At 44.0% G+C, this 25,974-nt stretch overlaps 2 protein-coding genes across 2 annotated transcripts; both read right to left on the bottom strand.

The window, feature by feature from the left end:
* Positions 1-4,571: 4,571 nt before the first annotated feature.
* On the bottom strand, positions 4,572-17,343 carry SFXN4 (sideroflexin 4). The gene is made up of 14 exons (XM_086616656.1): positions 17,293-17,343; positions 17,132-17,197; positions 15,197-15,271; positions 14,204-14,230; positions 14,056-14,110; positions 13,233-13,258; positions 11,765-11,815; positions 11,614-11,679; positions 11,433-11,501; positions 10,067-10,157; positions 8,340-8,455; positions 7,290-7,375; positions 6,019-6,133; positions 4,572-4,934 (listed from the first exon to the last, which is right to left on the bottom strand). Exons 1-14 carry the CDS (start codon positions 17,329-17,331, stop codon positions 4,857-4,859), a joined length of 960 nt encoding a protein of 319 aa, XP_086472782.1. The 5' UTR covers positions 17,332-17,343; the 3' UTR covers positions 4,572-4,856.
* Positions 17,344-18,697: 1,354 nt separating this feature from the next.
* On the bottom strand, positions 18,698-23,859 carry PRDX3 (peroxiredoxin 3). Its single transcript, XM_086616573.1, has 7 exons — positions 23,824-23,859; positions 23,670-23,748; positions 23,384-23,525; positions 22,446-22,581; positions 19,953-20,056; positions 19,401-19,566; positions 18,698-18,888 (listed from the first exon to the last, which is right to left on the bottom strand). The coding sequence occupies exons 1-7, from the start codon at positions 23,857-23,859 to the stop codon at positions 18,835-18,837; spliced, it is 717 nt and encodes a 238-aa protein (XP_086472699.1). The 3' UTR covers positions 18,698-18,834.
* Between the last annotated feature and the right edge of the window lie 2,115 nt (positions 23,860-25,974).

Here is a 25,974-nt window from a genome sequence, read left to right as displayed (position 1 = left end):
GTCATCACTGGGGTTTTAGTCCCTGTATGCCTGTCTTGTTCCCTCCGCAAGCACCTGGTGGGGGGGAGAATGTTCTGACGGAGAGCACTGCCAATGCTGCGTAACCTGGGAAAGAGTGACACAGGATGTCTGACAGCATCTGTCTTAAGGGGCTGCTCTGATTTCAACCTCTGACTGCTTCAGTCCCCCAGCTACTGAAGGGGCTAATGGGGATTTGTGAATGGTGCGTCGTGAGATGTCATTTGAAGCAGCTAAATTTCTAGAGAAAAAACACGCCGTAAAGCTCAGTGTAGGAAGTTCACAGCTGCCTCGTGCTGCCTTACACCCTTCCTTTAGCAGCTGTCTGGCTGGAGTCTGAGTCAGAGGGATATTTGGTCAGGCGAGGTCCTTCCTTGTAGCTGCCAAATGATGCAGGACTCGGGAGGAGACCCCGAAACTGGGCGACAGCTCCTTGCCGAGCCGTGCTGTGCAGCACGTGGCCTGGCGTTCGCTGTGTGATAGGGAAGGAGCTGCAGTGCAGGGCGCTCTCCCCGCCTGCATCCTTCCTTCCTCCACCCCAGTGATCTGTGGGGAAAAATAGCGTGGCTGTGTTACAGGCTTGGGGGTAACACAGGGACACGAGCTCCAGCTGAGGAAATGCTTTCATCTCAGTATTTCCTAACATGGGAGTGGATTATTTAATTTTCTCTAAAGCTATGTTAAAGGGACATGGAAGCCTGTCCTGGTTTCTGCTGGAATAGAGCTAGTTTTCTTTTTAGTAGCTAGAAGAGCACCATGTTTGAATTTGGTATGGGATTTGGTATGAGAAGAATGTTGATAATATACTGATGTTTATAGTTTTTGCTAAGGAAATCAAGGACTCCTCAGCTTCCCGTGTTTTGCCCGTGTGCAGGTGCACAACAAGCTGCAGGGGAGCATGGCCAGAGCAAGGGACCCACAACTCCTGTTTTAGGATTTGAGTTCAGGTTTAGGATTGAGGCCCAAATTGGCCAATGGAATATTCCATATCATGCCACATCATGCCCAGTACATAGATGAGGGTTGGTCAGGCAGTTCAATCTCTTGAGATCTCTCTTCAGGGCTGTCACTCTTCTGGGATTGTGCTTTTGGGACTTCTCCGTTTCAGGATCGCTTGATGGGATGGGACGGGACGAGCGTTGGTCAGCAGGTGGTGAGCAATTACACTGTGCATCACTTGCTTGTATATATTATTATCATTTTTATTATGTTTATCATTATTACTTTTAATTTTATATTATTTCAATTATTAAATTGTTCTTATCTCAACCCACGGGTCTCTCTCCCTTTTCCCCTTTAATTCTCTTCCCCATCCCCTGGGGGTGGGGGAGGGTAAGCGAGTGGCTGGGTGGTGTTTAGTGGCCCGCTGGGTTAAACCACAACAAAGCCTCACTGTATATTCCTAAATTTCAAGATGACAAGCTGGGTAGGTGGGGAAGTGATAGCATATTGTGCTGTACTGAGACTTAAGCTTTCCTTGAAGCTGACAGTTTCCACCTGTTGTGGTTGACCGCACCTTAAACTGGTTCCACTGGCACGTAACACACTGGCTTGTGCTAAAGGCAGGAGACAGACCTGCCTTGGGCTGGTACGCTGTTAATCTGTTCCAAGTACACAAGGGAAGGTTTTCCTGTAGGTATTGACTCTCCTCCCAAGTCCTTCAAACATGATGCTTTTCTGCTTGTCCCAGTCTTGTTCCCCTCACTTACACCTCTAGACCACCAGACATCTGGTCCTGGCAGTTCTAGTCTCGTAATGACTTTATTTCAAGAACAAGGATGCCAGGGCCTTTTCAGCAACATATTCTCCTTGCCCTGATTCAGGAAGCGGCTGAATCACCCAAGCCTGCCTCCCTCTTCTGGAAAATTCTGGTTAGGGAAATAGAAACATTTCTGAGAATGGGGGAAAGGAAAGAGATATTTAATAACCCTGAGGGGGCTGTGTTTAATATGGCAAATTTCAACTCGAGTACTCAGTAAGAAGCTAGTGGAGTTTGATAATGGGCAGCTGTAATAACAGACACTATCACCAGACCTATTCCATAAGCCTTACTCACAGTTGTAATGACATCAATTTGCTTAAAACGCCCAAGTGTGGTGCCAGAGAATTTATAGCTTGTCTAGTTACCATGACAATACAAAGTTCACAAATGTGTTATCTTCAATTTGTTGGCTTTGCTCTACTGTTGGCTTTTTGTTGTTTGTTTGTTTGTTTTTCCCTTGCTCCTGCTGTGGTTCATGTAACTAGTGTTTACTTTAGCCATTCTTATATTAGAAAAAGGAGTGGGGGCTGCTGTGGGTCTTCACTGTAGTGCCAATTAATGTTTACTGGGAGTTGGATTAGACACCATTGAGTTTGCCTTTGGTATGTTATTGAAATAGGATTAATGGAGAAACAGGGGTTTAGAGAATTTAACAGTAGGATGTTCACTATGCCACTGTTATTAAAGATTTGGAAGATGACAAACACTTAATTGAGAGAGGCAGGCTGAGACTATAAGCCTCTTCCACCTAACCCTGTGGTATCTAAGGAAAAAGAGCAGGGCAAATCTCCTTCTCCCTACTATCCTCCCAGATGAGGGAGAGCCGAGCCTGATGTGATCTTTTCTTCCAGTGTCTCATTTCAACTGCTGTTGGAGATGCCATTTGGCTAGGCAGACCTTTGGTCTGACACAGTACAATTGCTTTTATGTTGTTGATCTTGACGGGATTTTACTATCTACTTAAGAAGATGCCTCACAAGGGCAAGGCTTGAGTGATCCCTGTTGAGGAGTTCAGTAGGTGTAAATGATCCTTTACCTTTAAAAATTCACTACAGTCCTCCAGTGGAGTAGTGCAACTCTGTCACTGAGGTTTGGCAACTTACAGACAGCGTCCATACTGTCTTCCCAAAACAGCTTTACAGCATGGTCCCCTCAAGTTACAGGTCCTTAGGATGAGCTGCTACTCCCCAGTCTTCTTGCCATGTCTGACCCTTTCCTGCAGTAAGTTGTTAGGGGAAGGCTCAAAAAAGGGAGAACTCACACGAGAAACCAAACTCAACCCCCTACTTCCTGCTTTTGTTCAGTGCTAAAAGCACAGCAGGAACTGTTCTCCCGCAAGAGACCAGGCCTGCTATTTTTCCTTCCTTTGCCCTATGCTGCTGTCTTCCTGCAGGGATGGAGTGGAACTGGGAAACCATTGGTTCCCTCACATTGTGAAAAGAAATCCAATCCACCAGCAACAGGATAGCGGTGACCTGTGTATTGCACTCTAATGAAGTTCAATTATGGCAAATGTTGGAGGCTGTACTTGTAAAATGATTTCTGTGGAAGTGATTATTACATTTAGAGCATATTTATCCTTGTCACACACAGCCTTAGCAGCACCTCACATAATATCTTCAGTGATCTTAGAGCCATCTCTCCTGTGACCCCCACCTACAGTTACCACAACCACAGGGTCTCCTACCACAGTTGTGGAGCTTCTTACTACCTTGTTCCCCCAGGAGAAGGTCTGATCTTGATTTTGTGGCAGGTCAGCAAACCATGTGAAAGCAGCTGTACTGGGCCAGACCAAAGATCTATTCAGCCAAACATCATATCTCAATGGCCACCAAAAGCAGACACAAGGAGAGAGCGAGAGCAGGCAAGTAACCTCTTTACCTCTTCCACTCTCCTGTAGTACGGAGCTTCTGAACTTCTGCTGGTATGGTTTCCACGAATTCAGTATTCTTCAATGGATTCCCTTGATGGAAATGCCAGTTCTCCTCTTAAATTCATGTAATCTTTTAGTATCAGTAATGCCCTTTGGTAAGAACTTAAAAGTTCAACTACATGTTGAGTCCTCTGTGACTACCCCTAATTCCACTCCTTGTGTTAAGTCAGCTCTCTGCCCAGGCATGAAGCTGGATTATCCCCTTTGCCAAGCTCATTACTTTTCACTTACCTGTTTCTTACTTCTCCTGTTTTTACATCCAATGTTGTAAGCTTCTTCTGCAGTTCTTCACATACAGCCCTGGTCCCCTGAATAATTTCATATGATCAACAAAACGTATCATCTCACCAACCAACAGGCCCACCCGTATGCCATACCTCAGAGGACAGCTTTTTTGTTTGGATAAACACCATCAACCTGCAAAAGTGAGGATTCCTCATTGTCTACCACAAGGCCAGAAAGCCACAGGATTTCCCAGTAGCTTCAGTGTAAAAAACCAAGTTCTAAAGCTCAAGAAGTATCAGGCCTCACAACTCCTTCAAGGATGTCGAGAAAGCCAGGATTCACTTTGTAGCCAAGTTTGATACCCACTTCCTGATTCTTAAACAGCTAAATTTAAACAAGATTACACTTCTGTCAAGGTTGCTTAGTCTAATATCACTGTAAGGGCTACCTCACTCATGTCTCTTCCTTGAAATGAGTTAATAAATACAAAGAAACATGAAAAGTAAATATTCTGAGAAGAACCAGCTTGACTTTACCCAAAGGACTACTGCTGTTAATGCCTTTACCAGCTGAGTTCCTGGAAAGCAGCACGTCAAAAGCTGCAGCAACAGCAGAACGAACTTTTGTATTCAGTCTTTTAATTAAGAAATCGATCACACGAGGAAAGGTACAGAACACAGTTTGTGGCAAACGCTGTGTGACGCTGCTTTCTGGTACAAACATAATTTACAGCATTAAGTTACGTGTACATGTCTGCCTGTAGGCTGGGCCTTACAAAGTCTGCCTCTTTCCAGACCACACCATTGTACACCAAATCATAAATTCACGGTTCCATCAGTCATGGATGCTAATTGAATTTGTTGATGCATTCAGAATTCACTTCGATCAGAGCACACCTTTATATATTAAAGCCAATCTCTAAATTCCTCTATTGTAGAATAACTCCGTTTCTTCTGTAGCTGACAGAATTTCCGGTTCAAGGTCTGCTCGTTTGATCTGAAATGTATAGAAAAAGGGAATCAATACCACCATATCTTGGTAAGCATAAGTTAAGTCCTCTTTACTGCACTGAACTTTGCACAAATTGAAATACTGTATTCAAAAGCAAGTCTGCATGGGATTTGGGGTTCTTTAGGGGTTTGCGGGAGTTTTTTTGGTTTGGGGGCACTTTTTTTTTTTTACTTCTCTGACATTTTCTAGACGTGCACACATAAGCGAATAAACATGTTTTATTTAAAATTAGAGGTACTCCTGAGAGCTAAACAGAGCATTAGTGACATCTCCTTTCACTATATTTGGGTGACTCACCCAGGAGAACTTCTGCTGTGCGCTGAGCAATGGGGAAGCTCAAAGGGAACCAACCAGCCATACTCTCAGTAGAGTCCCTTCATTTATGTTTGATTTACCCTCGTTGCCATAAGAGATTAAGAAATTCAAAGAAAAGAGATTACGATGCCAGAAAGTTCAGGCAGATAAAAGAAATCACTGAAAACTGCAAGAGCCCCATCTCTGATTTTCTGAGAATATTCACACAGTGCTAGCAAGGGAAACAAACTCTGAAAGGAACCTTGAGTTCCTCTTTCACTCAGCCTTCTTCAAAGCCCAAGGTCCAAGGCTGCATCCTCCATTTGAAACCTGCCAGAAAGGCACACTTGCCCAGGGAGCAGATTACACTCAGAATTCAGCAAGGCAGGGTGAAGAGACATCGCGTGTGAATTGGTTTACCTCTCTGATGAACTCATGCTGGCTTTGCATGAAAGAAGAAGTTCTCCTCTACATCCTTCCTTTTCTCCAGCAAGACTAAAACAATGCTAGAAGAGCCTTGTTTTTAGTGTTTAAGACAGCTCTCCTGACCTTGCGTGCTCCAGACTGTTGTGAAAATCTGATAAATCTGCATTGAAAAGCCTCTGCTTAGTACATGGGCCTTCACAAGCAGCCTCTCTGCTGCTCCATTTTAGATGCACAACCACATTAATCCTACTGCTTTTTTTCTATGTGGCCTTAAGACTGCTGGCCATAGTTACAGAATGACCATTTAATGTAACAATAATCCTGAATCAATTCCTATGAAATGACTTACCTCCCCACACTGCGGGAACATACTAAGGGACACTGGCAGCATCCCTGCCAGTACTGACGTGATCGCAAACATTCTCACTGAAGCCAAAGCACGTGGAGTTTTTGCAAATTTTGCTCTGTCCAAGACATTGAAAAGGTAAGTATGTCAGTCTGGGCTCAAAAAATAATCTAACAGTGAGAGACAAAGAGCATTAGCTACTGTTTTAGTGGTTGAAATTGCACCGAAGTTAGTAATAACCTAGGCTCCTGAATCCTAAAGATGTTTCCTTACTTTATTTCCTATGTTTGTACTCCTAACTTTTCTATTTATTATAGATTATATGTAGATTATAATATTATTATATTAATTAAACTATTCTTTTCCTTGGTTTTTTATTTAGCTACAGCACTTTTCAGGTCCAGATTGTCAATACAAGATTAAGAAAATAAACTGCAAGATCAAAATGACAAAAGAAGAGAAGGTGCATTAATGTTTTAAAGTGTCTTAGTCTTTTCACTAAGCTTTTGGTTGCACTACCCTCTTTCCTTTCAGATTTACTTCCTCTTGGCAGTCCTACTTTGCCTTGCACAAAAATTTATTACTCGACATATTTTTAAAATGTTATCTTACATGTGCATTTATGTCTTCTGATAACAGGAGTCCCTTAAACTAACAAAGAGGATAAGGAATTGATTTAGGCAATACCAAATTACATGTACTATTTACATAGATAGTAGGTGATCCCTACCAAAAGTTCAGGGCAGGCTAAGAATTCTCTGATACACCATACAATTAATTGTTCTTATGATATAGGGTTTCTAAATGTTGCAAAAGCAAGAAAATGTTTTGCAACATATGGAAAGCTGTTTGGAAGTTGAATTTGCAACTAAAACTGGATCCCAAGTGCCATATTATCTCTTCAGAAATAACAAATCGAAGCTAAGTGCTGCGAGCAACCTTGACACCAGACACTCAGACTCAAATCACAGCTGGGGAACCTACGTGCTGGAAAACAGCCTGTCAGGAGAGTTTCCTGCATGGGAGAAGGGAGGAAATCCTCATCACTTTACACAACCTCCTGCAAACCCTCCAAGCATGGATGCAGACATAACCAGATTCACTTACTTATCTGAATTAATCACAGTATCTCAACAGAAACTTCCCAAATAATCACTTCTACCAAGGCAAGTAATACTGCAAACCCAAGAATAAATTGGCAAGTGGTAACAGCCAGACCAAATCCAGAATACACATTGACCAGGCACCCCCAGCCCTTTTGCAGTACCTCCTACCTTTCCACAAAGTAAGTGAGCGCAGCTGGCAGGAAGAATGTTGTCCCAAACAAGACTGCTCTTGACAATGCTGTTTCCCTAACGGCCTCCAGGGAGAGAGAAAAAGAAATGTTAAAGCAGTGCTCTGCGCAGCTTCAAATACCACATGCTTCTGTGAGCACCTTTTTGTCTAATACTCTGGAGATTCAAGCAACAGGTTAATGAGGAATAAAAACATTTGTTAGAGGAATTCTTTCTTAAATGGAAACTAAACTCCTAGAAGTGGCAAATACCTCACTTGTGACTACGAAATTCCTTAAAAGGGAAGTAATACTACTGATGACATATTGAGTTTTCCCTGTTTTCCCTTTTTTTTTTTTTTTTTTTTTAAGGTGTGCTGAACTCTTTCCAACTGGTTATGCCTTCTGGGCACCCTAACTATCCTATGTCAGATCTGAAGTTCTCTCTCCAGCTGTTTACAAATCTTTATGGTCATCTAGTTGTTTCCTCCCCTCTGCACAGCAGCAGAGTCACTGACAGCACATAAATTATGACTCCTTGCTCTAGGTCCTGTGCTAGGCTTTACAGTGGATGTTGATGAACAAGGCAGGGAGCAAATACAGAGCCAGCAACTGGAGCCCGAGAATAAAATGCACTAGCACACTGTAGATCAGGGCATTACCCTTTGGCAGACACAGCCTTTAAACATAATATTCTCTCTATAGAAGATGCATGTGATATGTACAATACATGGCTTTTCTCTGAGGTGTCTCATCAAGGACCAAGAGTCTTGTTTCCTTCTGAGGTGACCAGGGAAAGCAGAAATGTCTATGCTAGTGTCTCTGTGGCTCAGCTCTGGCACTCAGGATACTGGGCTGGGGAGGCTGCCAGCTCCTGAAGACACAAAGGTTGTTGAACCTGGTTCCAGACACCTAGTCCAAGCCTACCCAAAGATTCAGCACCTGATCCGGGATTCCTAATCTCAATATATCCATATACTCTCAACATCACATTCAACCCTTAGCAGGGAATAAAAGGAAAGTCAAGAGAGGCCTCCACTCCCTTGCCTACCTTCTCACCAGCCTTCTGTGACAGTCCTACAACCTTGCCATTCCTGTCCATCACTTCAATTCCATTCTCGAACTCTGGGCTTCTCACCACCGCCACAGTAAATGCACTCATCAAGCCTGCAGAGTTGAAGAGGATTTTGCTTTAAAACATCCAAAAGGACTATCTCAATAGAAACATTCATAATTATGTGCATTTTGCATTTCCCGTTCAACAGTTCATAACTGAATACACTGGCAGCTTAAGAAGAGATTACCCCATAAAAATCTACTTGGGATCTTAATTTTTGTTTCAGAAGCTTAAGTGAGATTTTAAGGCCCCAATCCTAAAAGGTGCTTTATCATTATGGACTCAGAGCTTTCAATAGCTGCCACCCAGCTCAAACCAAGAGTACTTTGTTCTTAAGGGGAGGGATTTGTGTTGTGGATAGGTTTTGTACTGGTCAGTGCAAAATCCAGCACAGAAAAAAAGACTCCAAGGGGAACAGACTTGAAGTAAGGCTCTACCATGTTCCATTATGGCATTTCTCTGCTCAGCAGTGTGTCTCAGTCACAAGTGGTAGTGCTTCTGCTGGATTCTAGATGAGAATGTTTCAGTTTCCTCCAGGTCCAGCTTTAAAAGGCACCTGAAAACATCCATCCCACAGGCAGACACTGAAAACACAAGCCTAAACCACTGGCCCTTATAAGGGCCATACCAAATGGGAGTTAGTCATTTAGCTGGTTTCTCCTTTCTAGACCAGGGTCTAGGCATAACAGGGCATAGTCTGGCAAATTGACCTTGTTTTAAATAGTAGATTTCTCTTTTTATTAGTTTTTGGCAGGGCTGTTCAATAAAGACTTCACCGTAACAGATGGCACTTCTAAAATGCTGGACTAATATGACTCAATTACGCTCAAGTTTCTCTCTACATTTAAGAAAACAGAAGCACATTTTAACACCTGCTCCAAGAGAAACAAGTCAGAAAGATTTTATGCAGATCCTCAGAAAGATCTGGGTAGCCATCTCACATAAAACTTGGAACAGAGGAGATGACATTTGTTTTAATTTTACCAGTTTCCCCTTAGGAAAGGCCAAAAATTTTATTAACGCTATTGGAAAAACAGTTAATGACACCGAATAGTTAAACTTGTCCTGGTGCAACTTCACCATGTCAGTAGAGCTGTTTCAGTGATGAACTGAATCCCACTACCTTGCAAAGTTATTAATACACTGTTGTAACAACTCTCACTTTCTACACTGTCAGCAGTTACATAGCTGGCAGCAGCCCCAACCTGAGTAAGGAAGTATGCCAGTGCACACCTAGAGCTATGTCGCACTCTGGTGTCGCTAATGTGCCACACCAGGTCATGCCAGTTCCAGTGCTACTGCCCTCCTGGCCTGTCCTGGCAGTCCTGATGGTTTCAGATATAATGTGCACGCCAAAGAAAAACGCTGACCACATCTCTGGATGTCTTTGGAGAAAGAGTTGCATGTCATGCACACAAACGTCAGAAAAGTGCTCTGCAGTTCTAGAACTAAAAACCAGCAGGAATCAAATAGAGTTCAGCTACATCAATCAGTGAGCATTAACTCACACAGAAAGGACAGTACCCAGCAAAGGCAGTCAGAAAAAGGCCAGGAAACAGTTAAGACCACATCTGTGCAAAGGCAAGAAAATTCAACAATCAGATGGGGGCAGCAAACGGCCCTCAGAAGAGCTGCATGACATACAGTTTCTTTACACTCACCAAGAATAGGAGCAGGTAGAAGTTTTTTGGTGACTAGTTGCGTTAATGAACTCTTGGATGTGTATCGATCCATGAAGACAAGAGGAAAAGCCTAAGGCATTGAGAGGAAACAGGCACCTTCTATTAAAAAAAATGTGCAGCGTTTCAGTATGTGCAACAGGTTAGGAAAATAAATCTGTGATTTAGTACCTAGTTACTATCTATAAACAAATGCCTTGGTTTAACATTCCAACAAAATACACGTGCTCTAGCTACCCAAGGTATTTGTAATCACTCTTTTAGATAAGAACACAAAATATTATGATTAAAAAAGCATTAAACATTATTATGTAAAGGACAATAGCAGTATGACTACAAAGACAGAAAAAGGAAAACAATTACCTCTGACTAATATTCCTTGGACATCTGTCCAACCACCTTGTGTCACGTACTGCTTTCTCCCTCAAACAGGACACCTGGTGCACTTATGCATTTGTTCCTGATTTCTTTGCAGTTTCTATGTTCCCATAATGCACTTGCAGAATGTTTCATTTAGGAATAAATGGCCAGGACACCAGCTACAGCTCAGAGTCTCCTTGGAGTACAAAGGGGAAGAACTCCCACACTCACCCGCAGGCACAGCTGCCTTCTCAGACCTTTGTAAAGTCCTCAGCACTGCTGGCCCAACTTTTTACCGAATAGACAGAGGTGAAAGTCCATCTAACAAAAGCAGGAACAGCTGTATTTTTCTGCCAGAAGGCTTATAAAAATTACTGCTTAGTGTAGAGAGTGTGGAAGTGCATTACAGGGGCATCTACACTTGCAATGAGTGTCATGAGGATACCAGAGCTCATTCTGATGTAGCAAACTCTGGAAACTACAAATTCCTATTCCAGAACGGCACAGAGGTAGCTACCTTGGCTACCTAGCCCTCCTGGAAGGCTAATTAGCCCACATTCAGTGCAGTATTTTCATGGCTATGCTGCTTCTGGCATCTGAGCTAACTCTATCCAGTATAGATGCCTGCAGATTTCACCACTTATTTACAGCGAGACAGATCTCTTCCCAGCACCACATTAAAAATCGGCTACAGCAATCCAGTGAGTTACCCTGTGTTTGCAAACCCTAGCTATTTTCTCTCACCACTCATTTGCTATGCTTGCAAAATAATAAAGAAAAGTTCAGAAGAGGAAGCATCAGAGGAAGCCAAGCAAGGTATTGGCTGACAGATGATCAGGAATTCTTATTCCCAACTGTTTTGGAGCAAGACATCAGAGTAGAGCATTAAAGAACAATCCTGAAGGTTATCTGGCAGCATGATTATTCTCAGCACCTACTCCTTCTCAGGAGAGCTTATTAGGAAAACAATAATTGAGCAAATACATACCCCGATACATGCTGCATAGGAAATGGCTCCCAAGCCGTACAGGATCTGCTTTTCTTGAAGCGAGTACTCCTAAGAAGGACAGAAGGAACATACAAAGGTACATTTGTAAAACACTTGTAAACCATGTTCAAAATGGTCTTGTACAATTGAGATGATTTAAGAAATAAAAATTGACACATACTTCAGCCTTCGTGGTACCATTTCCATTTAACAGGGCGAATCCTGTGGTGTATGCGTGAAACGCAAACTGCAGAAAGGAGAGATTATAAGCAAAAATGAATTTGAGATTGAGACTAGAAGACTTGTAAATGTAGAAAGAAAGAGGTAATTACCTGACAAAAAAAAGTTGGCTTTGCCCGGAGCTGAAGAGATGTAATAACAACCTAAGAGGAAAACCCCACAAGAAAATTAGTTTTGATGAGTCCAGAAGTTTTTGGTGAGCAGTGGGGAGCTGGAGCACGAAGAGAACTGCTGTGTTACTATTTGCAGCAGTGTCAAAGGCCCCAGTCAGCACCCAAAGCCATTTGCCCTGATTCTAGGCTAACACACTTTCTTGCACGGATGTGACGTACTGACTTTTTCTATCCAATATAAACTACAGAGACACAGTGATTAAAACACTGCCTGCAAGAATATTTGGGCAAGATGCTTTCTTACCCAAAATAAAAAAATGCATTTGTACCTGTGAAGCTTAGAGGCAAATAAAATAACCAAGATAACAAAAATGTAATTAAAAAAGTGAATGAGAAAGCGACAGATTGTTTTGACTAACGGTGACATAAATACTAGACCTGACTGATCTAAGATCAAAGATTTCCGGGATTAATTCCCAACTCCTCAAATTCAGACAGTGAATAAGAATATCAGTTTTAATAAACCACAGCATTTCTTGAGGTCTGACCTACCAAGCTCAAGGTGTGTCGCGCTCTCAGAGAACAGAGTCAATCAAGATAAGGCAAATATTGTCCAAAGCCTCAGAGGAGGATCAGTAATTAATTCAGTATTAGTGGATCAACTACCATCATTATTAATGCCAGCACTGAATCTAACCACCTCTATGAAAGCATTAAGCTGTAAACATAAAAAAAGAAATATTTCTGTTAATTCTATTACTGTTCTTGATGAATTTAACAGCCGTCAAGACTTCCATTACACTTTCTAGTAGGGCTATGTAAATTCATGCTGTAATCTTTACACGGAATGACATATCTCAGTATGTATACTCATGTGTGAAAACGAAAGGCAAACACATCTAAATGAATAAATGTGCATTTAATTACAGCTATACATTTTATGAAACAAAATGGTGCAATTTTTGAGCACTGTAACAAGAGTAAATTGTTACATCTTTTGTAATTTTTCGACACCACCATTTCTTACTTGCAAATGCACAATCCACAAAAGAAAAAATTCATATCCTGGGTCTGAAACACAGAACGTTAAGGGTCTGACTCCTTCGTCCTGCAGTTCCAGTTTTTTGAGGTTAAATAGACCAAAACCAGGCCTTGCTCTCAATGCTGAGTGAATTTCACCTTGCATCAGAAAGCTGACCTTCACGCATGAACAATCTCTTTGAATACTGCTGAAGGAGGGTAGCTAACGGGTCTGGACTTCCAACGAGATTCCTTAAGGGCTTGATTTCTAGGTTACTCAGCACTTCACATAAACCAGATGTCTTTTAAAACGCTTGTGCTGAAAATATAACTAAGCTGCCTAAAACCTTCTATTCCCTCCCTCCAACCTCTGGCTTTGGAAAAATGTAAGCCATGCAGTAAAGTAGCATCTTTCATGATTACTCACCAAAGGAAGAGATACGGGCAGGAAAGCTAAAAAGAAAGAATTTCAGTAAAAATAACTGCTGTGAGTCTAGATTTTGAGCAGAAAAGTCCCCTAGCTTCCCCCCTCTAGTTTCAGCTCTAAGTAAAACACTAGCCCACAAAAAACCCACCCTCTCCATAGGGACTTCAATTCTAATCTTTGTCTCTCATTCCTCTTTCAAGAATCCAGAATACCTGGTCACAGCTTGTAGCCAGAAGGAACCCTTGTGAACGCCACTCAACGTGGCAACTTGGAAACTATATAACTGAGTTTTGAGCAGAATTTCAACTCTCTATTCAAAAAAAGATAGGTGGTAACAAAGGCTGCCACAGCTGTGAGCGGTTATATGAGATAATGAGTAAATAGCCTAAGTATGGTCATATCTGATTAACAACCCTGTGCTGTCTTGGCTCCCTAAACATCACCCCAAGCAGACTTTATCTGCCACCACAGCAAGTAAATTTATACAATAGCCACATCCATCAAGCGAAAATGTAGCTTACAGTAGACTGTTTCACATGCGGAGAGATTTGGAAACTCATTCTGCAGTGACAAGAAACAGACGGGTCAGACTATTTCCACTTAGGTAGGCAGATAAACTGTGGGAAAAATTCCTTAAGAGGACCGTAGGAATAAACAGATAAATCTTCAACAGATATGACAACGTAACTGACAGAAGTAAGAGTCTGCTTGCTTTTCTATACGGAGAAGAGTATCCCTGTAGTATCACAGTGGCTATTTCCTATAAGCTGTTCTCCTTTGATGCTTCAGTCACATACACAAAACTTCTCTTAAGGGAACTCACCTGGAGGCCTAAACAAAAGAGGAATTATCTCGCCTGTATCAGGATGTACGCTGGACTTGAAAAAAAAAGAAAAAAAAGGCAAATTAGACTACCTTTGTCATACTTGAATAAGAAAGAAAAAAAAATTCTAAATATTTTGTAAACTTACCAGGCTTAGCAGGAAGGCTTGTTTTGTCTAAATAATTTGAAAATTAGGTTAGTAATCAAGTTTCAGAAGACACTGGGTAAAATCTTCTTTCTAAATTGATTATATCTTTTTTCCCAATAACTTACTTTTACATGGAGTGCTATATACGTATACACCTCTTTAATTATTTTTTCCCTAAAATTCCTGTCCACATATTTCTCTTTGTTGAATATAATTTACATCCCATGTGCTGTGTGACAACATCAAAGCACACGCCATGGCAGAGCAGAAAGTTAATTTTAAAAAGTTAAGCTAGTAGGTATATAAAAAAAAGAAAAAAAACCAAACCAAACAATTTAAATATGGCTAAAAGCCTAAACACTTATGTTAAGACTTTAGCTTTTCTGGAATCATGAAGTTTTTATTTCTCCTTTCAGACTTTGACACGCAAGGTACTGAATGCCGCATGGGGAGAGCAGAGCCCACACTGAGTCAAAAGAAAGACTCCTCCTAACAAAGCCAGGGTTCAGCACTACTTCCCAGCAATTCTGTGAGTAGGTTTCCCACCAAGTACTTCTACTGCTCGTTTTATGAGATGTGAAACCGAACCAGCCTGCCCTCTGTATGGTGATGCAACATCCAAGATTCAAAATGAGCTCATTAAGGATTCTGCATACTTATCCCCTACTTACATCATCCCAGCTGAGGACAGACAAGCTTAGAGCAGTGACTCCTAGAGTGATCGGAGAGCATCTTTTAAACTCAGCTATATGATACACAACTTAGCATTCTTCAGGATGATAATACTACAATTTGGCATTAAAGTCAGGAGCAATCCAGAGAGATTGCTACTAGCTTCATAGATTAGAAAAATCTCTGTAGTAATGAGTTTTTCTTGTGTTGTCACTTGTATCTGAATCTCAGTATTCTGTCTGCTAGATCTTATACTAGTATCAACTATTTCAGCTATGGAAAAAAACACTTCTATTTTCTATAAGCTGCACTCGAAAATACCTGATCATTCTGTATGGGCTCACTTGGCGTCTTTCCATTGGTTTGTAATAATAACCGGTTTCTTTTTATTTCATCCTATATTTGAGAAAAAAAAACAAACCAATCAGAAAAAAAAAAAACACTTATATTTCAATTTTCCACAGTGCAATACGTTAGTTATATGACACATTTAATACAAACCCAGAATGTCAAGCTAATGCACCTGTCCTTCACTCAAGCAAGAACACACCTCAATGCACAACTAATTCACAGTCATAAAATCCTTTAGATTATTCAGGCCACCTTCGTCCCTTTAAGTATCAATCGTTCAACCCATTACACCAACGCACCTGAACTTTAAGCACATGAAAAACCTCACTGCAATCAAGAGCACTATTCTTTTACTTAAAGTTATCCATGTGTGCTGGCAAATTCAAAGGTTTGCCACCAAAGCAAGCATCCGACATCCCCACAGGCACCTAGATGACTATTTTAAAATGAAATTCCAAACCAGAATTTTAAAATTACCAGAAGTGAGTCACAACATCCCTAGATGCTCCTGCCTGTACCTTAAACAAAGAGAATAAAACTGTAACCTCATGTAGTTATCCATAGTCTACACAAAAAACTGCCCCTCTTACAAGAATTTATGAGGTGATTTGACTTTTCTTCAACAGGCAGATCTCTATTTGCAACAACTGTATTTTAATTCAAGGAGGTGTGAACTAACCCCAAATCTCAAAATCCCTGAATGTACTATAAAATTTTCTCGTTTGCATTTACATATACATAATGCACATTTACTAAATTATATTATTTGTACATGTAAATATATAGAGATGTGTGTATTCATGCCACATACACACATAGAAAGAGACAGAGGAACAGACACAACGCACTAAGTCTGCAAGTGACAAGGAAGTATCTCAGGCACACACATTTTGACAGTGTTTTGCTTTTATGGAGCTTTCCCTTCAGAAAAAGTTGATCAACAAAAATTCCTTTAACCTATCGATCAGCCAGCCAACTCCCATACAACGTGTTGTGCTTTTTCCTCTGTCGCCCCTGACAAAACTATACAGAAGTGGACGAACAGAAAAACACACCTTTGACAGAAGTTTGCTGACAGAACAGTTCCTGAGGTTTAGATGCCTGACTTTACAGCCAACAATGTGTGTAGTGTCACACTTTTCGTAATTATTGTTAAAACTGTAACAACCATTCTCTGGAATAAAAAGGCCCTACAAATGAGGTCTGCTCCCTCTTAGGGGAGGATTCATTTCAGTACAGCCAACTTGGAGGAGAATCAAAGAGCTTCACGACCTTCGGATTAAGCTGCACCACAAGGATGGGTATGTGGATTAGCCTGCGGAGATTTTGGGTGCCTGTGGTGCAGTTCAGCAAACCTGTCCTCCCTGAAGCTGCGACAGCAGACGTGTTTAAGAACAGCATGCCCAGCTGCTCGCTTCATCTCTTTGTCTTTGGGGGTTTCCTGATTCTTAATTGGGCTAATTCAGCTGTTGGCACGGCAGCCGCAGTCTGAACAGCACCACGGAAACGGGAGTGTTGAGAAACGCCTTCGGTTTAGGTGATGGTGTACAGAAACGCATCCATGTATGTCCGCGTTAAATACAGCCATGTATGTGTTTTATTTTTCCTCGGAAGCCTCGTACGAGAGTATTTCACACCTTGGCAAAGTCAAAGTTCATAAAGTCGATGGGCAATCTTCCTAATACCAGGCACGTTTAGGAGCAGGAGCGAAGGGGCACCGAGCCGCCGGTGCCCCGCAGAGCCCCGGCAGCCGGGGGCACGTCCTGGCACCCGCGGGCACGTCCCGGGGGCCCGTCCCGGCGCCGAGGGCGGGGGGCGAGCCCCCTCCTGCGGCCCGGGCGCGACACCCGCCCCCCGCGCCACCGGTGCCACCGCCACGGCCTCGATTTAATTCGCGGTACTCACGGAGGACTTCAGGAGCAGCAGCGGATCCAAAACGTCCACCCAGAGACGGCACCTCTGGAAAAAAGACTGACGGAGACACGCTTCAGCGTTATTTCGGAGGGAGGCAGCCCGCCCGAGCCGCGCGGTCCCGCCCGGCCCCCCCGGGTGCCGCAGCCCCTGACCTGGCCCTCCGCCCTCCAGAACCGCAGGTTGGCGTCCATGGAGCCGCGGCACCGGAAGGCGCGGCCGGGGGACGGTCCGGCTGCTGCACGCTCCGCCCGGGCACGGCGCCGCCGCGCCGGGATCCCCCCCCGCGGGGCAGGCGCGGCGTAAGGGAAAGACACAGCCCGGTAAGAGACCGGCGTGTCGCTGCCCGGCGGTGCCACGGGCACAGGCAGCGGCCACCAACACCACCAGCGTGTTATTTCGCAGTACGGAGCTGCGCAGGGCGTTAACTTCGCCTGTTGTAGGTGCTGGAGGTCAGGTTTACTGGAAAAAATGGAAGAGATACTCGTTGATTTACACAAAACAGGGCTAAAACACTGGGACTGAACAGATGTTTACAAGTACTGACACCTGGAAGGAGCATCACCAGGCACAGCGCGGCGCCAGGCTTGTTTTATCCTCCTTTCACTGACCTTGCAGCTTTGGCATGCGTCATAAAGATAACTTGGGAAACAACAGACGTCCTTTCTCCTGCTCAAAAGGGCGGAAGGTGAAAAATACAAACCCACCCAGGATTGCATCAATTTATCCAGCCCTCAGCACCACACTCGCTGCTCACTATGGCCTGCTCACGCAGAACGGCAGCGCCAGCTGTCAAATGCTTGCTGTGAACAAAGGTAGAGAAGACAGCTTCTGACACAGCGCAACTTACCCTATTTCCTCAAAATAGAGGAACGGGAATCTTCGGGGGAAAAGTGAAAGAAAAGCAGACCAACACACCTGCTGCTAGTCAGCGTTCAGATTTATTGTTACAGCTAGATATGTGCTACATTGTTTTCAAGCAATATATTTCACCTTTAAGTTTTTCCTTGAGGCAGATTCAAGCAAATAAGCAATGCTGTAAATGACAGGAGGCTGTCATTAAGCTCCAGTGAGTACACTGTTGGGGTTCAAGTTTTTTTTACCATCTCCCGCGCAGAACACCAGTTCTTCATGCATGTTTATGCTCTTGAGTAGCTGCACTGCATCTTCAACTATATGCAGGGTTAAAATGGCACATATTTACATTCACTTTGAGTCATAGTGCACTTACACACAAAACCAGGGATTTTTTTTATTTTTTACTTGTTAGATTCATCTCTTCCTCCCCAAAATTCATTAAAAACAAGTCCTCATTGTTTCAGACTCATTACAGAATTTAATTTTTCACGTGAGAAAAGAAAACCCGGGACACTTTCTGGTCCAAACCTAGTTAAGGAAAGAGGAAAAACCCAGTGGAATATAACTGTGTTTTGTGTACTTGTCATATTCAGGAAGATGACTAGTGGTCACAAAAAAATCATGAAACAACTTGCAAAAAGGAGGGGGAAGAAAAGTCTTAGTTTTTATCCTTCTTTTTAAAACAAGACAAGGCAGTCAGTAAATATTTCAACATTTAATTTCTTTTTAAGCATCAGGAAATGAAAACTTTGATTTTTATTTTTTTTTAAAAATCACAGCCACTTTCTTAATGTCCTCAGTCTATGGTAACTAAGAGTTTTATCCACATATTTGAGTGTTTATGTATGCACTTTCTCGAAATATTCTTTAGAACCTTCTGGACTTGGTTTGATCTGTCAAGAAAGGAAAGTTTAGTTATTATAGGCTATAACCAAGAGGAAAAAAATACAGATTTAACATTTTATCCAACAAAGTCCATGCATACTTTATAAAAACAATAGGCTATTCCTGTTTCTGCGCTCGGTTGAAATATGAAAGCCTAAATGATGTACAAGCTCTTACTTGCAGATTTTAAGTATCTAACACATTTTTCCTGCTAAACATCAAGCAGGGCATTAAATAAGTAAAAAAATCTGAAGACAAGTGGTGGAGAGTGCAAGTCAAATTTAGAGTTTTAAATACAAACTGTGTCTTCTAAAAGAAAATCAGTGACTTTCTTTGCAGAAATCACACATTTAATATCATACGAATAGATAAAATTGGTCCAACCAATAAAAGCCTCAGATTTATACAAGAGGCACAGATTCAGTTAAGCACCTCATGTTTAAGTGGTTCTCAGCCCTTCAGACATGCAAAAACATGCCAGTGTCTATATTTAGAAAAGTGATATTTAGGAGACGCTTACTGTAGGGGAGTCTGGAGTCCAGTTTGCCGGGCAAACCTCTCCATGTGTTTCCACGTACTGGAATGCTTTCACTAAGCGAAGGGTCTCTTCCACACTACGACCGACGGGGAGATCATTGATGCTTAGATGCTTGATGATTCCATTTGGATCAATGATGAAGAGACCTCTGTAATCGAGCAAGAATTTAGGGAACGCAAATCACATTCCAAGACCAAACACAAGAAACTAGATGAACTAATTCAGCAAGGTAGTTATTCTTAGATGCATGTATCAAGAGTTACGAGTTTGCTAGTGAAGTGAATTCGCTCAGAGCAGAACAGCTGGCTTTCCCCTGCATGCATTCCCAGAGAGGCATGGAACCATTCTCAATGGCCGTAATGGCCATGTGCCCTTTTTCTAGGGTGAGATTCAGCAGAAGCTCTGCAGAAAAAGTAACATCTTACAGTCTTCATTCAATCCTTGTGCAGTTTCCTCTGCAGCAGGAACCAGTGTAGCTCACCCTGTTTTAGACTGAGTTGTGTCACAACCAAGTTACCAGCAATCATGCGTTACCTCAGTGCTATGCCAGGTCCTTCTAGCAGCACACCATAATCACGGGAGATTTGTTTTGTGAGGTCTGACAGAACGGGAATATTCATTTTGCCCAAACCGCCGCTCTAGAGAAAACAGTGAGATTCCATTTTGTTACAAAATGTTTTTTAGGATTATCCTCGAGTTGCTGGATTCGATGCTCTTAAGGGTATTCTAACAACAAACCACATGCATACCATTTCACAGAATCACAGAGTGGTTTGGGTTGGAAAGGATCTTAAAGATCATCTAATTCCATTTGCTCCATGAAAGGAGCCATGGGGAAGGGAGTGGGGAGGTGTTTGTTTGGTTTTGGTTGTTTTTTTTAAAAGTAGACAGGAACATTTGGTTTCTTTGGAACACGAAAACTTCTGTTGCACTAAGGATTTTAGAATTGCTTATTTTGGTGGTGAGAGGCTACCTACGACAATGTAAGTGTTCAGAAAGATTTCCCTTGTACCCTACTCAGGAGCTTTGAATACAAAAATTCCTACTGCATATTTAAGTGTTCAAAATTAAACAAGATGAACATGGCAGGGAGGGAAGAGAAAAACAAACCTGCACGTTATGGACAGACAAGGCTTCTAACAGCCACGCTAGGTACGTCAGAGTTCTGCTGCTCTCTCTATTTTGCGCATCTATTTTATTTTTTCCCTCCCCCGATCCATGTAAATACTATTTGGAGAGTCAACCAAGATTTCTTTCAGTTTTGCAATGTACTGGAACTGCAAAAGAGATAAGCTCTCTATCCTTGAAACGAGCCCGGACTTTGTTAGCTTTTCTATTCCTGGTGGCATCAGGGAATCATTGTGTAATCTCAGTCACCCAGACCCTGATCCTGCAAACGCTCGTCCGCAATGGAGCTCTCATACACAGCTTCGAACGCAGATGGGGAGGAAACCAAGGCCTTAGCTGCTCTGGGTGTCAGTTTCCCCATCTGCACCACCATGGAATTCTTTCCACCCTTTGCAGGGTGTTTTGCTCCATGTGCAGAGCAGTGCCTGACCGGCATACGCTGAACAGCTTTCGCATAAAGCGGTGCAGTCGGTCCATAATCACATTTTAGAGCTTTGAACAAAACATGCAGGCAATGACACACACTCTACATTAAACCTAGCAAACTCTCCTCCCTCCTCCGTACGTCACGACAGCAAAGCTACGTACCTGGAGGTACCCCACTCTGCAGACTGCTGTCCACACAGGCAATGACTGACGGCACAGGAGCTTCTGTGCCTTCCTGTGACACTTCGATTCTCTACAACTAACCAAACCAGCGAGGTGCTCTACATCATCGAAAGTGGGCGTTTTTATACACATCTGAAAGAGGCTCCTCTCCAGTAAAAGGCTGCCTTTATCACATTCTTTCCCTGAAGAAAGCTGAGGAACTCCATGTGTATCGCAGAAGAGGAACCATTTCAGCAAGTGAGAGTTAAGAGAACCACAGAATCATAGAATGGTTTGGGTTGGAAGGGACCTTAAAGATCATCTAGTTCCAACTCCCCTGCCATGGGCAGGGACACCTTCCACTAGATCAAGTTGCTCAAAGCCTCATCCAGCCTGGCCTTGAGTGCTTTCAGGGATGGGGCAGCCACAACTTCTATGGGCAACCTGTTCCAGTGCCTCACCACTCTCACAGTTAAGAATTTCTTCCTTATATCTAATCTAAATCTCCCCTCTTTCAGTTTAAGGCCACTGCCCCTTGTCCTATCACTACATGCCCTTGTAAAAAGTCTCTTTCCAGCCTTTTTGTATGCGCCCTTCAGGTACTGGAAGGTCTCCCCAGAGCCTTCTCTTCTCCAGGCTGAACAACCTCTCAGCCTGTCTTCATAGGAGAGGTGTTCCATCCTTCTGATCATCTTCATGGCCATGTTCCGGACCTGCTCCAATAGCTCCATGTCCTTCTTATGCTGCAGACCCCATAGCTAAACCCAGTACTTCAGGTGGGATCTCAGGAGAGCAGAGTAGAGAGGCAGAATTGCTTCCCTCGACCTGCTGGCCACGCTTCTTTGGATGCAGCCCAGGATACGGTGTTCCAATAAACTGGTGGGTCTGCTTCTGTTCCAAAGCCACCACTGTTAGGTACTGGTTAACAATAAGGACTAAACAGTTGCTGTTCATCTTCTGTGGTGGTGCACACAAACCATCAGCTGTAACAAGCGGCGTCAGACAGTGACATGAACACTGAATATTTGTCTTTCAAGACAAATGCATAAGGATATGATGTAACCTAGAGCACTAGCAAGATAGCAAATCAAAGACGAAAACAGCCCCAAATTATCAAGGAAAATGTCAAGAAAAAGACTGAGATCAGAATCAGGTCATCAAATGTAGAAGTTAATCCCTGACTATGTCACTCTAGGCAGTCTATCGGTATCGGTGCTTGCACAACTGTTTATTCAATTCTTCTTCTCAGGAGATCTTGTGAAAAGAAAACAAACCAACAGAGAAAGCCCCAAACAGCTGCCCAGTTCATACCTTTCGTGGCGTATTTATCCAGGCCAGATGACAAAAATGAGAATCCACAGAAACTGCCACAACGTCACAGTTCACATCACGAAATTCATTTGCTTTGTTGCTGAAAGCCACAATTTCTGTGGGGCAGACAAAGGTGCTGGGTGGGAAGAGAGAACAAGCTGTCATGATCCTGCAACCTTTCGAGATTTTTTTAGAAAAGACTCTGTCTGTGGGCACTATCAAGGCTAAAAAAAACCGTGCTGCTGCTGCATTAATTTTAACCATGTTTCTTGCTCCAGATTAGTTTCAGTCAGTCTCAAAGCAACAGCCATGGCCACCGAGCTGGGACACCAGTTTCCAACTCTCAGTTCTAGACAGATTTTTTGCAGAGATGGAGAAACTGTCTCTGCTAGACACTCCCTAGACAGAGAGTTTTTGGAAACCGTAACAGAAAGGACTGCAGGTTAAATTCTCCCTCGTGTGCCCACATACACCAAACTTCAGCAGAACTGCCCAGGATGCTCCTGATGGTTCAAGTTTTCTGGACAGGCTCAACCTCATCTGTTTACCTTTTGTTTTGGAGCTGTTTAGCTGCAGTTCTGCTGGCCCTGCTGCTGAAAAGGAGAGAGTCTCCAACGTGACCCTGAACTGCAAGGCAATGCCCTCACCCCTGGGATGCGACTGTAAGAGGAACCACACTCGCAAGGCCAAGTCTACCTCCTGAAGCAGTCCTGGCAGCTAGAAGATGCTCTCCAGCCACCAGATCGATTGGTTTTGCATACAACAGGCACTGGCCCCCAAGTCTTATCACTGACGCTCTAGAAACAGACACATCTGCCTGGCAAGACTAGCCCAAGTAAGGCAAAACCGGACCCTCTGGACAGCAATGATCTGCAGCACTTCCGATGACCTTCAGCGGGGCAGGAGGCCCGTCTGAAAGGAGAGAAACCCGCACTCACAAGTCCAGGGGGTAGAAGAAGAGGACCAGGTACTTCCCCTTGAAATCATCCAGGCTCAGCTCCTTGAACTCTCCGTTAACAACAGCCGTTCCTTTGAAAAACGGCGCGTGTTGCGTCACCGCTGGGGCGAACCGCCAGGAGCCTGCGGGGGAGAAAACCGAGATGCCCGCTGTGCCGCCGCCAGCCGCGCGGGCGGCCGGGCCCGGCAGGGACGATCCCGCCGCCTCGCCCGGGACTTGCCCCGCGGCGTGGGCGTGTGTCTTCCCGCCGCCCTCCCCGCACTCACCGAGGCTGAAGCGGCGGCAGGCGCAGGGCAGAGGCGGCGCCGTCAGCCTCCTCCCGGCGGCGGCAGCGGCGGCGGGCACCTGCGGGGGGACAGGGAGGGTCAGGGCCGCCGGGGGTGGGGGCGCGGGGGCGGCCGGGGAGGGTCACTCACTCACCGCGGCCCGCAGGAGCCTTCCGAGCGCGGCGGCCATGTTGAGCGCGGCGGCAGCGGGCGGAGCCGGCAGGGACGGGGCGGAGACGGGAGGGGCGGCTCCGGGAGCGCTGCCTCCGGCCAGGCCCGGGGTGGCTTGTGCTCGGGAATCTTCCAGATACAAACTTCTGGAGTGCGGTTGGCTCTGACTTTATTGGACTCGCTCAGATTATAGTTGTTTAATCATAATTAAATAATTACAGCGCGATAGCTGCGTGCCTGCTTAGCTGCTCTCGGCCGTGAGCTGATGCCAGCCAAAGGCATTGCCTAATTTCCCACGCAGGCACTTACTGCTGCTAATGGGCAGCGCTGCATTAAGCCGAATATGTGTCTGTGGCCTCCATCTGCCCTGGAGGTGTGTCCCAGTTCTGTTTGCTGCATGGACCATTATGAGGGAACCACACTGGTCCAGCCCTGGGAAGAGGAGCTGGGGTGTTCGTTAGCTTGGCGGGGGGGGAGGTAGAACGGTCATAAAACCCTGTCACAGGCCTCCTGTCGTCTGCCAGGTGAAAACAACACAGGAATGGTGTACAGCTTGTGGAAGGGACCGCACCTGAGACATACAAACCTGTTTCCCTGAAGCTGGGGGCTTCAGAGAGCCTGCCCAGGCTCCCACAACTCAAGCTAAAGGAGCTGCTTTAACAGAGTCAGTCAAGCAGTACAAGGTTTTCTCAGGCTGTTTTTGTTAAGTACTTGCTGGTGGCAGCAACAGAGACCACCTTCACCAAGAAGCCACCAGCTGCCCACCCTGTTTTAGGCCACGTGCTTTGGAGCAGCACAAGCAGCATGCACAACCCAGAGTACTGGAAATCAAATACTTTCTGAAAGTCCACTTTTCTTTTCTTAGCTTCTTTATATGTGTTTCTTCATCTAAGTAGTCAAATCAAGTGAAACTCAGTTTCAATTCTGGGTTTTAGTAATTTCTGATTTAAACCAGAATTCATGTTTGTAAATATCTACAGCCTTTTACGAAGGGGAGATCCCACCTTGTGAACTAGAGAGAAGTCTGTCTCCACTAGCAGGATGAGCTCAGCTGTCAGTATCTGGGGCCAAGGCCAAAGGCAGCCAGAGCACTGTCAGCTACATCCCAGACCACTGGGATGAGCTCAATGGATACTGCATCTATACTTCTGAACAAATTAGCAAACTTCTTCTTAGTACTGATCTGTCTGGCATGGTTCGGTCACCTCTGTAATAGTAAACTCTCTGAGCCTTCAAAAGAGGGAGGTTGTGTGCAACCTGCCTGTTAGGGTTGATCATTAGCTGGTATTAACTCTCTACTATGCCCTGGAACTGTTTGATGCTGTGTTAGTCAGTATTGTCCAAAAGGGTGTTGAGACCTTTCTGAGCCTTTAACATCATCACTAGTTTCAGTTGCTAATGCCTTTCTATGGCACTCCTAAATCGATTACTCCAGATGTAGCCAATGGCAGCTGGAAAGGTGGCTCTGATAATCTTCTCAAAAACTGTAGTGCCCAGCAGAGCAGCCAGAATAACGTTACCTGCTCACGCACGCACAGAGATACTGCGCAGCTGGCTGGGCTTGTGATGGAGGTGCCCAAAAGGAGATGATAAAAATGGAGATGTTCTGCACAAGGGTGCAGGAGACAAACTGTTGCTATAGCCATGGTGAGATGAGGGGGAAGAAAATGTGGATGCTAAAGGATACGGATACCCCAGTATGGGGTTCTAGTCGTCTCATAGCTTCCTGCATCCACTGATTTCCTTGAATTCAGATAGACATCGCTATTGCTTTTGATTTTGAAACTGTTCCCTTCAGGCTCACCACCCTCTCACAAGCTCTGCATGTGCTTTTGAGCATGCGTGCCTAGGTGTGTGCAAGCACAGTGCTGGGTCAGTGAACTGGCAGGTTCTCGGTTAAAGAGCCTGACATGCCCCTTGCTCCTCATTAGCGCTTTGCTAAGGAAAACCTGAAGGAGTGTGAGAGAGAAGTTCAGTTTTGACTTTTGCTGATGAACCAGAGCTGCTTGAAAGTGCCAGCTGGATGGAGACTCTTCTGGGAAGGTCACTGGCTGAGCTATTCAAATTATTTGCATGTCTGTTGCTTCAAAAGTTAGGGGCATTCTTGCTTAAAAACCCCTCAAAGCCTAAAAGG

Source organism: Tauraco erythrolophus, chromosome 9, assembly GCF_009769465.1.
Source record: "Tauraco erythrolophus isolate bTauEry1 chromosome 9, bTauEry1.pri, whole genome shotgun sequence".
Taxonomy (NCBI): Eukaryota; Metazoa; Chordata; class Aves; order Musophagiformes; family Musophagidae; genus Tauraco; species Tauraco erythrolophus.
The sequence above is the reverse complement of the archived record's forward strand: the minus strand, read 5'-3'. Positions and strand labels throughout refer to the sequence as shown.